The sequence below is a fragment of the Carcharhinus amblyrhynchos genome, chromosome 22, assembly GCF_965287045.1.
Source record: "Carcharhinus amblyrhynchos chromosome 22, sCarAmb.v2.hapA, whole genome shotgun sequence".
In the NCBI taxonomy this organism is placed as follows: domain Eukaryota; kingdom Metazoa; phylum Chordata; class Chondrichthyes; order Carcharhiniformes; family Carcharhinidae; genus Carcharhinus; species Carcharhinus amblyrhynchos.
In genome coordinates, this window is record NC_137345.1 from 13,846,685 (window position 1) to 13,860,440 (window position 13,756).

General features: G+C 41.1%; 1 protein-coding gene across 8 annotated transcripts in view; it reads right to left on the reverse strand.

Annotated features, from left to right (window-relative positions):
- Positions 1 to 13,756, reverse strand: part of LOC145356936 (plasma membrane calcium-transporting ATPase 1-like) — a 259,985-nt gene that overhangs the window by 70,930 nt on the left and 175,299 nt on the right. For all 8 annotated transcript variants that reach the window (XM_080209940.1, XM_080209943.1, XM_080209939.1 and 5 more), the window contains 4 exons: positions 11,967 to 12,128; positions 9,281 to 9,495; positions 2,004 to 2,246; positions 1,174 to 1,415 (listed from right to left, as the gene is read on the reverse strand). In XM_080209940.1, coding sequence (XP_080066066.1) covers positions 1,174 to 1,415; positions 2,004 to 2,246; positions 9,281 to 9,495; positions 11,967 to 12,128 — 862 coding nt within the window. The remainder of the gene's footprint in view (positions 1 to 1,173; positions 1,416 to 2,003; positions 2,247 to 9,280; positions 9,496 to 11,966; positions 12,129 to 13,756) is intronic.

The following is a 13,756-nucleotide window of genomic DNA, read 5'->3' on the forward strand; positions in this document are numbered from 1 at the left end:
TCTTATACAGACCATATCCCTTTATTCCCTCTCTATTTCGCGTACCCATTTAGATGCGTCTTAAAATGTTACTAATGTGCCCACTTCCACAAGTCCCTCTGCCAGTATATCCCAGGCACCCACACACACTGCGTGAAAAACCTCCCTCACACATCCCCCATCAAACTTTCTTCCTCTCACCTTGAACCTGTGCCCCCTTGTAACTGACACTTTCACCCTGGGGGAAAGTCTCTGACCATCCACTCTGTCGACTTCCCTCAATTTTACAGATCTCTATCAGGTCTCCCCTCAGCCTCTGTCTTTCCAGTGAAAACAATTGTGGTTTATTCAACCTCTCCTCATAGCCAATGCCCTCGAGACCAAGCAACACCCTGGTGAACCTTCTTTGCACTCTCTTCAAAGCTTCCACATCCTTCTTGACCAAAACTGCACACAGTACTCCAAATGCCTAACCAAGGTTTTATATAGCAGCAACATGATTCTAATATAATAGAATGAAACACTTAAGCTACTGCAATACTAACAGAAGCCCTTTCTTAAAAAGGATCTCTTGCTGTTTAGTCGAAATAAATAGTCCTGACAATGGAGGCATTTAGTGTTCAAACACATTCAGCCTCGAAACAAGGTGGTGCAGCACATTGGCGGAGTGCTAGATTGGATGATTATATGGTTCAAAAGGTTGCTGCCCCATGTTGGCAAGCTTGATTTCAGATGTGCTGCTCTGGGAAAAATACTGACCAGGAATGAAAAGAAACCTGCTGCCCTAATCTGTTTTTCTACATTTCACTGGAGTATTAGTAAATGCCCAAGAAGAAACTGTGACCAACTTTTCTGACAACAGGGACAAGAGCAGGAACAAAAAGGAAATTAAAACAAATCGACACCATCTTTTGATTTTTTTCTTTAGAAGCTTTGCTGGCAGAAATAACCATGCATCTTCAGAAATCATGCCTAAAAGCTTCTGCTTATATTACGCAATTCAGATGTGACCCTTTATCTGTGAAAACCTGATTTTGTTACTTTGCTCCCCTTCGTCAGAGCATAAGAGGCAACTTGATCCTTTGTTAGCCCAGTGAAGGTAAAGATTTCATTGTTACTCCTTTCTGTTCTCATTCCCGCTGGCAATTTAAATCACTCAGTCAAGAGTGACAATGACAAAGGAAATTTGCTCACTTGCGTAAAATGATCTCAGAGGCACCCTTGCTATACATGCGGAAACTTCCATCAGCGTTCTTCAGTACTGTGCTCATAGACTTGCGTGCAGAGTTGAAGGTGTACACCTTGTACAGTTTCTCTTCTGGAATTTCATTGCGTACAGCCTGATAATCTTGCTTCAAATCCAGCACAAAGCCGAGCAAAGCACATTCAGTCTTGTTCCCTACATGGCGAGGAAGGCCTCCTTCTTTCTCAGGTGGCTGGAGAATAAGGGGACAAATAAGGGCAATGGTGATAAAAAATAGATAACATGACTCGTCAATATTAGCCATAGTGCACAAAGTATCTAGAATGATAACATTTTGAAGGAATATATCGTTTATCAATGACGTTCACTGCACAAAGCCATTTATCATTTCTTCTTTTCCACAAGTCTAAACACCATAACTAAAATATACAATTTCAGTGTGGTGTACACTGGGGCAGAAAATTTCCAACATATTTCAAAATATTCACAAAGTCTTGGAGAAGTTAGCAACCAGACTTGGAAAAGTCCGCAACCAGAGTGACTGGTCTTCCCTTGATCTTAACAGCATTGTGTTTACATATTGTCTGCAAATCAGAACTAGACCAGATGCAAATATTTCCACAAAAGGACATTTCTACTCGAGGAACAATGATTCATCTTTAGGAAATGCTCAGTGTTTTGTAAATGTTAATCCTCAATTTAAACAAGCATTTTTATAGTCCATGACCTTTAGGAAATTAAACTAAAACACTTCAACTTTCCCCAAAACCTGGACAATGGCCACATTTCAAAAGAATTTCCCTCCCAAATTCCTGCTCACCAGTATTTTGGTCGTGTAAGCAGAGTTAATGGCAATTCCATTGACAATCCGTTCCAAAACTTTTGGTAAAAGTGCATCTGGAGCAGGTATTTGTCTGTAGTGCGTTTCCCCAATATATGATTGTACTACAGTCATCCTGTTCATGGTGAGAGTACCCGTCTTGTCTGAGCAAATGGCTGTGGCGTTACCCATTGTTTCACAGGCATCCAAATGTCTGACCAAATTATTGTCCTTCATCATTTTCTGTCAAAACAAATTGAAAAATGTTAGGATTTAATCGGAACTAGATTAGTCACTTCAACTTGGGAGCTTGCATTCAATGTGATAACTGAAAAATTCGGGTGATGGAAAAGTCAAATGTACATTTGGAGGGAATAAAACATCCTTTCTCATACTCTGTTATTTTGCAATATTAAATATTTATTTTCCTCAATTTAAACTTTCACAAAATTGCTATTATGATTTTCATGATTTATTTGTATGTTAAAGCATTCTCACTTTATTATTTACATTGCTCAGTTTAAATCTTTGGCTATTTTTCTACATTACATCATAAAATCCTACTGTGCAAAAGGCCATTTGGCCCATCAAGTCTGCACTGACCACAATCCCATTCAAGCCCTATCCTCATATCTCATGCATTTAGCCTAGCTGGTTCCCCGACAGTGAGGGGTAATTTAGCATGGCCAATCCACCTAACCCACATATCTTTGGACTGTGGGAGGAAACGAGAGCACCTGGAGGAAAACCACACAAAGAAGAAGAGACTGTGCAAACTCCACACAGACAGCGACCCAAGCCGGAAATCAAACCCGGGTCCCTGGCAACTTGAGGCAGCAGTGCTAACCACTGCGCCACCCTGTGCCTCATCAGCTGGATCCAAAGGATGTCCTTTGGTTGTGAATAATGCCATATAACTGCACATTCTTTACTGCGCAATAAAAGCCCCTGAATTTAAGTCTTTGAATTATCTGACGTAAAAGGTCAGAGGAAACGTTTGCATTAGCACCACCACTTATTTCAGTAAATTCTGACAATCAACTTATTTGTAAACCTGAAAGAAAGCAGAAGTTTGTCAACCTTCCAACATCACTGTGGCATGGTAGCACCGTAGTTAGCACTGGTGCCTCACAGCGCCAGGAACCCATGTTCAATTCTGATCTTTGGGTGACTGGGTGAAGTTTGCATTTTCTTCACGTCTGCATGGGTTTCCTCCGGTACTCTGGTTTCCTCCCATAGTTCAAAGATGTGCAGTTTAGGTGGATTGGCCATGCTAAATTGTCCCTTACGTGTAGGTTAGGGGGATTAGCAGAGTAAATGCATGGGATTACAGGGATAGGGCATGGGAGGTGGGCCTGGCTAAGATGCTCTGTTGGAGAGTTATGAGGACTCAATGGGCTGAATGACTTCCCTCTGTACTGTAGGGATTCTATGGACTATGCCTGATAAAGGTAGGTCAATTTTGTAAACATATACAGCAAATAATACTTAGTTTATACTGTGTCAACATTTATTGAGTATTCCATTACAATCTTATTTCATTACAATCCTTACAATGGCAAATGTGAGAGCTCCCAATATCAAAGGATACATTCCTTGGAACAGGAATGGTCACTCATGTTACATCACTGCAACAGAACAGCTTTCTGTACCATAGATATAACCTTTGACCCTTTACTAGGCCCCTTTCTGGCATCTGTTCAGGTACACTGAGGGAGAATTTAGCATGGCCAATGCACCTAACCAACATGTTTTTCGGACCGTGGGAGAAAACTGCAGCTCCAAGAAGTAACCCACACAGACATGGGGAGAATGTGCAGCCTCCGCACAGATAGTGACTCAAGTTGGGAACGGAATCCAGGTCCGGGGCACTGCGAGGTAGCAGTGCTAATTACTGTGCCATCTTTTGAGGTTCCTCAACTCTACCCAAACAGATTCTACATCTTCTGACCCCATGTCATTTCTTGCTATTGATTTAATTTCATTTCTTACTAATAAGGCAACCCCACTCTCTGTCCACTTGCCTATCCTTTCAATAGGATGTGTATTTTTGGATATTTAGCTCCCAGCCCCGATTCCCTTGCAGCCACATCCGTGATGCCCACAACATAATACCCACCAATTTCAAACTGCACTACCAGCTCACTTACCTTATTTCATATACTGGGTGCATTCAAATACAACTTTCAGTCCTGCACTGACCGCTCTCTTCCCATTGTCGTCCCTTTATCTGCTGTGCCTGCAATTAGGTTCCCAACCCTTTCCACCCACCCTGCCCTATTATTTGTTTGGGAGACTTTAATAACATCTCCTAAGCTCTCCAACATTTCAACCTTTGTCATAATTTTCCATGTAGTTGAATCCCCCTCCCCAAATAAAAGCAAATTACTGTGGGTACTGGAATCCAAAACCAAAAGAGAAAATGTTGGAAAATCCCAGCAGATCTGGCAGCGTCTGTAGGGAGAGAAAAGAGCTGACGTTTCGAGTCCAGATGACCCTTTGTCAAAGCTCAACTTCAGCTTTGACAAAGGGTCATCTGGACTCGAAAACGTCAGCCTTTTCTCTCCTTACAGATGCTGTCAGACTTGCTGGGATTTTCCAACATTTTCTCTTTTGGTTCCACCTCCCCAAATGCTGACCTGCTGCTCTGCTTCCCATTTACCACCCCTCCTCCCCCCACCCACTCACTTGCTATTTTAAGGTCCAACTGCTTTGCTGGAATGCCATTAAATACTTTTGGAAAGTTGCAATGAAGTAAATCACCAGCATTGTGCAATTGAGGTAGAGAGAGATCTAATGAATGCCACTACTGCTGAATAATAGATTTGAGGAAGGGAATGTCCACTTGATGCTGCATGCAGCAAGAGGTGGAACTCTGACGAGACTTTGTCTGCATATTGTTTTCTAGTGCAAAAAAAATTTAGCCAGCTGACTCAGTTTTTAAAAGAATCTATCAAAAATAAAGTACCTGACAATTTTTTATTTCATATTAACTTGTCCTGGGCATCGAATCCAAGGACATTAAAAGTCTTTGACTTTTCAAAATGTGGACAGAATTAAATCCAGAATAAGATGTGAATAGAAGAAATTAGATATAGCTCTTGGGGCTAAAGGATAAGGAAATATGGGGAGGTGGTGGTGGTGGGGGGAAAATCAGGATATTGAATATGATCAGCCATAAACATAATGAATGGCAGCAGATCAGGTTTGAAGGGCCGAATGGCCTGCTCTCGCATCTAGTTTCTACATTTCTAAATCTGTAATCAGCACAGGGTAGTATTCACATAAGACTGAAAGACATGAGCAGAATTAGGCCACTCGGCCCATCGCATCTGCTCCGCCATTCAATCATGGTTGTTTTTTTTCTCATCCCCATTCTCCTGCCTTTACCCTATAATCCCTGACCCCCTTATGAATTAAGAACCTATCACTGTCTTTAAGATACTCAATGACCTGGGCTCCACAGCCTTCTGTAGCAAACAGTTCCACAGATTCACCACTCTCTGGCTGAAGAAATTCCTCCTCATCTGTTTTAAAGAATCATCCCTTTAGCCTGAGGTTGTGCCCTCTGGTTCTAGTTCTTCCTAGAAGTGGAAACATCTTCTCCACATCCACTCTATTGAGGCCTCGTAGTATCAATAAGATCCCCCCCCCTCACCCTTCTAAACTCCAACGAATATAGACTGGAAAGGCCAATTATAAATCTGTAACCATCAGCGAATCGTTTTCACAATACTTCAAATGGCAATTTTAAACAAAATACATCAATAACATTGTCTATGTTACAAAAAAACATACTAGATTGAGTGAAGATGGGTATGGTAGGGAGAAAGTTGTTTTAATTTTTTGCCTCTGCTGAGTCATAACATCAGTAAGCCAATAGAATTTGGATCCGTCACATCAATATTGCGGCCAGTTACAACTGCACTTTATCTAGCCTTTCGTAATCTATTATCCACCACATTTCTGCAGCTACTGATTTGTCCAACTGCAACCTTATCTCCAGCTTTAGTCCCTAATAAAACAATGACTCTCGCACTCTGGCTATTCCCCTAGTTCAGCCCTAATCTCCACTCCTTATGTATAGGGGATGCAGACTTGAAAGGATATGGCAGACACTGGTTTAGCTTTTGCTGCCAGATGTGGTTCAACTATGTGAAACATCAGGTCCTATTTGTCTGCCAAAATAGTGCAATACTCCAGGATAATCCTGGATTGCTAAGGTAACCACCTGCTTCTTTTCTTTATTGCACATTGCTGAAACCTGACTTCCTTTCTACCCTGGTTGCCAACAATATGTGAAGGGCTCATGGGTTTGTGTCACTGATCAAGACCATTCCCATCCCTCACTTCGACTAGTCCAATGGGCTAAACTTCATCTAAAGCACTCCCTACCCTAGCTCTAAACACATGTCTTCTTTAAATCCGCCATCATCACCCCTCTCAAAAAACAAAATCCTGATCCCACGGGTTTTGCAAACTACCCCACTTTCAACTTCCCTCCCTTTTCCAAAGTCATTGAGTGCGTTGTCCATTCCCAAATCCGCACCCATCGTTCTTGGAACTCCATGTTTGAATCCCTCAATTTGGGTTTCTGTCTCTGCCACAGCTGAAAACTGCTCTTAAAGTCACAAATGACATCCTGTGTGACTGCTGTAAAGTGGGGTGATATAGCAGTAAAATAATTAGACAAACAACCTAGAGGCTCAGGCTAATACTTTGTGGGGAATGGGTTCGAATCCCAACATGGCAGCCTGTAGAATTTGGGGTGGCATAGTGGGCTAGTAATAGTGGCACAGCACCAGTGTTCCAGTGTTCAATTCACCTTGGGTGACTGTGCGGGTTTCCTCCGGGTGCTCCAGTTTCCTCCCACTGTCCCAAGATGTATAGGTTAGGGGGATTAGTGAGGTAAATAGGGTCTGGGAAAGATGTTCTATTGGAGAGTTGGTGTGGAAGAATGGCCTACCATTGCATTGTAGGGATACTATGATGGTTATATTAATGAGACTATATTGCTACTAATGATGCAAGTGTGACATTAAAGGGTCAGATGACAAAAGTTACAAATGCACAAAACACTGGATAGTCTGTGTCTTCGAAACCATGTACTCACTAGGGGATTTTCACAGTAACTTCATTACAGTGTGAATATAAGCCTACTTGTGACTAATAAATAAACTTTACTATGAAGCATTGTAAATAGTGTAAATAAATAGCATTTAGAAACACGATATACTGACCGTCACTCTCAGACGCAGTTAAACCTCTGCATCAAATGTAACCTACCTGTCCTTGTCCTTTTTGACCTACTTGCAGAATTTGACATGATTGAACACCCACCTCTCCTCCCACCCCTCATTTATTTTTTCATGGAATGTGAGCATTGCTGGATGACAGATTTCCTTTTCTGAAGGACATTGTCATAACCATCTGGTTTATGAATCAATGACAGTTCCATGGTCACCATTATTGAGACTAACTTTCAGTTCCAAATTTTTATTAATTGAATTTAAACTCCACCAGCTGCCATGATGGGATTTGAATCCATGCACCCAGAGTGTTAGTCTGGGCTTCTGTGTCACTAGTCCAATGGTATTACCATTGCCTGTAAGCCATTGTAGTCCAAACTCAAGCCACTGCAATCCAGCTGAGGGGAACCATTCTCACTCACTTCCATTCTTATCTATTGATATCCAGAGCATTATTTGTCATGGTTTTGTTTCATGTTCCTGCATCATTAATCTCTGGTGTCTCCCAAAGATCTGTACTGGGGATGGGGGGGTGCCTCCTGTGTCTCATCTACATGCTACCCCTCAGCGACATCAACCAAATCAAACTGACAACACCCAGCTCTACCTCATCACTACCTTACTCGACTTCCCCACTGTTGTTACATTATCAGACCGCTCATTGGAAGTGCAGCACTGGACGAGTAGAAATTCTCCCCAATTAAAAACTAGGAAGAATGAAGCATTGTCTTCAGTCCCCCTCCAAACTCTGTTCCCCAGCTACTGACTCCAGCCAGCTCCCCGGCAAACCGAGATGAATCAATCTATTTGCAATCTCGATGTCATATTTGCCAGAGGTAAGTTTCTGACCTCTTTTGTGCCATCACTAAGGTCGCCCATTTCCACCTCGAACGACAGAAGCCTCGCCCCCAGATAACAGATCATCTGCTATTGAAACACACACCCATGCCTTAGTTACCTCTGGATTCTACTATTTCAAAGCATTCCTTGGTCTCCCCAGTTTTACCCTCTGTAATCTTGAGGCCATCCAGGATTCCACAGGCTGAATCTTAACCTACGAGTTGTGACCTCCTATCAGCTCTGTGCTTGCTGACCTCCATTGACTCCCAATGAAGCAACACCTTGATTTTAAAATTCACATCCTTATTTTCAAATCTGTGACCTTAGCCATCCCCATCTCCATATTTCCTCAAACCACACAACTTCTGAGATATGCGCTCATTAATTCTGGCCTCTTGAGCATTCCTGATTTCAATTCATCCACGCCGTTGATGACCACATTTCTAAACTCTCGAATATCCTCTATTTCTCTGCCTCTCTACCTCACTTTCCTCCTTTAAAATAGGCTTCAAAACATACCTCTTTGATCATTCTTTTAGTCAGCTGACTTAATATCACAATGTGGCTTGGTATCATATTGTGTTTTATAACGCACTTTGGGATGTTTTACTCCCTTACATTTACTGCATGGCTGTCAGTGTAGATTGGTAAGCACAGGTCTGATAGGAGATCAGAACTTGTGAGCTAAGACATGGCTAGTGGAATTTTGGAGGACCTCAAGTTTACAGATGATAGAATTTAGGTGACAATGTATTGGAATAGTAGAATCCAGAGATAAATCATGATCATCAGTACATTATGCAAAATACAGATGTGATAACTAAAAATGGTGCTACAGCAGTCATGGAGGAATTATTTCATACATTTCGACTGAGGATCAAGTATCTCTTTTCTGTTAAGGGCAAAGCAAATTGAAAACTAATGTACAATTTATACTAACCTTCAATTCCTTTAAATACAATCAAATCTGGAAAACAAGTATGGCCACAAAATAGCTACAACAATTTTCTAAAGAAGTGCTGATCTTGCTTCCAATGCAGGGCACGTTTTTCAGATAAAACGCATCACAATCCTGCTACTTTTCCAATTCGCTCATGGTCTCTCCAACCTTTTGTTACCCTTCACGGTGTACTGCATGACGGGCCTTTGGCCCTTCATCTCGATTTCTCAAACGTAAATAGATCTCACCTTTACAGAATAGGCTAGGGAGATCGTTACAGCGAGTGGGAGACCCTCTGGTACAGCCACGACAAGCACAGTGACGCCAATGATGAAAAATTTCACAAAGTACTGGATGTAGATTGGGGTACAATCAGCCAGCCATGGCCTGCCTTGAAACCCAAAAGTGTTAATAACGAAAAACAGCACAAGGATGATGACGGTCACTGCTGACATCAGCAGACCTGCAGACAGAAAAGGAGAAAAAAGTCAAACTAAATTTGACGGGCTTTTAGCAAAAAATTCTTCCCATAAAACAGTAGTTGCAATTCACTGAACATACAGGTACACCGATAAAGCATTTAGACACATTGGGTGGAATTTTCCACCCCATCCACCATCGTAGTGGGCAAGACACAGACCATGGAAAGGTCTGTTGACCTTGGGTGGGTTTTTCTGACCTTGGAGCGAGCGCGCACGAGCGTGGTTGGAAAATCCCACCCATCGTTTTTCACATGATGATTTTAGTTGCACTTTCCAAGTATTAAATCTTACCACCAACAGAAATGATATTATTGTAAAGCAGCCACCTGTTTGGGTAATTACTACTCCAATTGAAACAATACAGCAAAAAAGATGATTTTTTTTTCAGTACATTTAATTTATTCAATATATTGACGTTACTATTGACATTAGGATAGATGAGGACTTCTATTATTCTGGTCAGTGCCTTAACTTTAAACATTCATTTCTTCATGAGTTTTTTTTAAAAAAAAAGACTTTTCCCGGAGAAAACCATAGCAACTCTTCCAGTTCAACTTGCTTTCATTAATTTTGAGAGAGGTCAGAAAGAAAAGCATAATTAATTAAAAGCTAACTATTCTTCCCGGGAGAATACACTGAACTAGTCAAGTGTTTTAAAAGCAAAGAATACTTTTGCATTTGTTCTCTGCACAGCTACTACTGTTTCACTGCTCAGTGGGAAGGCAATACATAATCATATGTGGGTTTGCCATGTGGGTGCTCAAGGAAATAGTGCTATATTTATTGCTTCATTCGGGCAAATCTCACTTCATGAAAACTGGCAGACAAAATTATATTGACCAGGTTCCTCACAATGAACAGCATCAATGCACAGCTCAAAGGTTAGTTGCGGAACTTGGGCTGGGTTGGGTTTGGGGGTGGGATGTGGTCCAACACCTGAAAAACAGACCACAGTAGATGGGAAGGCAACATCCTACTTGTATTATCACTTGACTATTCCAGAAACTCAACTGATGTTCTGGGGACTCGGGTTCAAATCCCGCCACAGCAGATGGTGGAGTTCGTATTCAGTAAAAAATATTTGGAATTATGAATCTACTGACAGTCATGAAACCATTGCCAATTGCCGGAAAACCATCTGGTTCACTAATGTCCTTCAGGGAAGGAAATCTGCCATCATTACCTGGTCTTGCCTACATGCAACTCCAGAATCACAGCAATGAGGTCGACTCTCAACTGCCCTCAGGCAACAAGGGATGGGCAATAAATGCTGGCCAGCCAGTGACGCCCATGTCCCATGAATGACTAAAAAGAGTCACCATTCTCAGACTTTTTCTCCATTCCCCACCTTTTGGTTTCTACGCTCAAGTCAACTTGCTTCAAATAGCTAACATACCAAACTTCACGAGCCTTAATCTTTGTAAAAAGCCTTTAACACTGAACTTTGTTTTGAAAAGCCAAATAAATTGCATTCTCTGGATCTCTCATCTCCAGTATCATTACAAGAATAGTTAAAAGAACCAATTCCTTCTAAAATTATGATGGCTCTGTATGTTTGACACACAAACGGTATTTTCCCCCATTCTGATGTTCATCTAACTTGCCTACAATTTGCTAGTTTACAGCTCACTTCTCTTTTCACTTGTCAGAATACCATCTGGTAATTTCCAATTTTAACAAAAAGCTTTGATACTTAAGAGTTTGCCTGTTCTAATTGCATTTCTTTTTGGTAAGTTGGGCTGGAGAGACAGGGAAAAAAGTGCTATTTATTTTATTTAGTTAGACACAAATAGGCTTACATTAATATTGCAATCAAGTTACTGTGAAAATCCCCTAGTCACCACACTCCGGTGCCTGTTTGAGTACACTGAAGGAGAATTACTCATTTCTAGGACATGGGCATCACTGGCTGGCCAGCATTTATTGCCCATCCCTAGTTGCCCTTGGAGGGCAGTTGAGAATCAACCACACTGCTGTTGCTCTGGAGTCACATGTAGGTCAGACCAGGAAGGATGGTAGATTTCGTTCCCTAAAGGACATTAGTGAACCAGATGGATTTTTACAACATCGACAACGGTTTCATGGTCATGAGTGGATTCTCAATTCCAGACTCTTTCACCGAATTCAAATTCCACCATCTGCCATGGCGGGATTTGAACCCGATGCCAGACATTAGCGGAGTTTCTGGATTAATAATCTAGCGAAAATACCACTAGGCCATTATCACCTCATAAACTGGCATGACCAGTGAACTTAACCAGCACGTCTTTCGGACTGTGGGAGGAAACCAGAGCATCCAAAGGAAACACATGCAGACACAGGAAGAATGTGCAGACTCCGTACAGACAGTAACCTGAGGCCGGAATTGGACCCGATTTAAAGGAAAAATATCAGACAACAGTATAATCTTTAGTAAGTTATAGAGCTGTTCCACGAAGTCAGTTTGCTTTACCTGCTTTTCCAATCTGCACTGCCAATTTGGTGAGCTTTCCCTGCAGGACAGATTTCTCTTTCTTTGGTATGTTTGATTTTTTCTTCTCTCTTTCTTCCAGATCTCCTCCCTCTTCACTCTTCAATGGTTGAATCTCCAGAGCAACGCCGTCCTGAGCTTTAGCTGGGTCCAACAGATTGAAACAGATTTGCAAACACTCTATAAACAGTCAAAACTATTATGGATTATACAAACATTTAGGCACAGACAACAGTGGGGGAAATTTGATGTGTGAATAAATATTGGCAGGGGGTGGGTGTTGAGTGTTTAAGATACGCTTTTATAATACTTATATGAGAGCACTGAGAAAATGTAAGGTCTTCCAGCAAAGTGACAAGAGTTATGAAACTAGAGATAATATTTCAGTCCCTACAAAAGAGGAAACAAATTAGGTTTTATATTTAAGATGCACTGGATACTGCACTGATAATTCTTGCTGAGCAGTTGTTGAGACAAACTACATCCTTTTTGTTCAATTTGGTCCTCCTGTTTCCAAAGGTTCAATCATAAGGTCATTCGCAAGAGATAAAACTAAGCAGCTGTTATAGAAAATGTCAGATTTGTATAAACTATTCCATTTGATGGAAATATTTTTATCACTTTTCCGAGCTGTAGCTAATATAATGAAATGAATCAAGCAAAATAAAAAGGTTCAAATATGTGTACTGTTGAAACAGGGGATATAATTAATTTGATTATATTGCCTTGATTGGATTACACAAGGGCAACAATTTATAAAAGACAACTCTAATGCATTGTAATATCATCTATCTGTCTTTGTGCTAGCCAATAATATTAGATGCAGTTCATAAAATGACCAAAAACTGCATCAGACGCAGAGGTCACAAATAGTGTCACTATATTTGACTCTAACTGTAAACACTAAATGCCAATATCACTGATGCCTTCAGCTGGATCCCAGCATATCAGCAATTAAAAGGAAATCACTAGATTGCGGCCATAAGCATTATTTTCAATTTGTAATTTCAGTGTTCAAAGTATCACTTTGTTGGTTAAACCACAAGAGGAGATCAGATTAAAAAAGGAGCAAAGAGCAAAATTCAGTATCAAGTTTGCCACAGACACAAATGATGTTACAATTACAATATCTCATTCTTAAGACAGCAACAACAGACAAACCATGGATAGCTCGCGTCTGTAAATGAAGCATGTAGCACACAACAAATAAAAAAATACAATGTCCAATACTTCATCATGAAAAGGAGGGGAAAACAGTTGCTTATAACTAAAGCTGTACTACTGTCCATATATTATGGGATATTTCTCTCCCCCTCCCCAACCCCCTCTCTTCAGTCTTCTGGCACACAACATTAGGAAGCAAGGTGACCCCCAAGACACAGAAGGGATATTCCATTGGTAATCAGAACCCCTGAGGCAGCAGCTATTACCAGTGATGTTCCTTTCACCTTCAGTCTGAATAAGAGCAATTCCTGAGTGCAAACACGGCCGAGTCACAGGAAGAAAGAAGCACAAAGAATCTCAAACAAACTGTAAAAAAAAAATCAATGACAAGAAATACAATGCTAAATAATGCACAGACCAGATTCCTTAAGGGACATAAATGTGCTGCTTTAATACTGAGTGTGAAGATGAATCAAGAGCACACATTTAGCTATTGTGGATGTGTCATCAACAACTAGACCACAGTCCCAACAACTGGATGAGCAGCACCACCTCCTCTTCCTGAATCTGCACCAATATTGCATCACCAGTTCTCTCTTTTCCAAGTG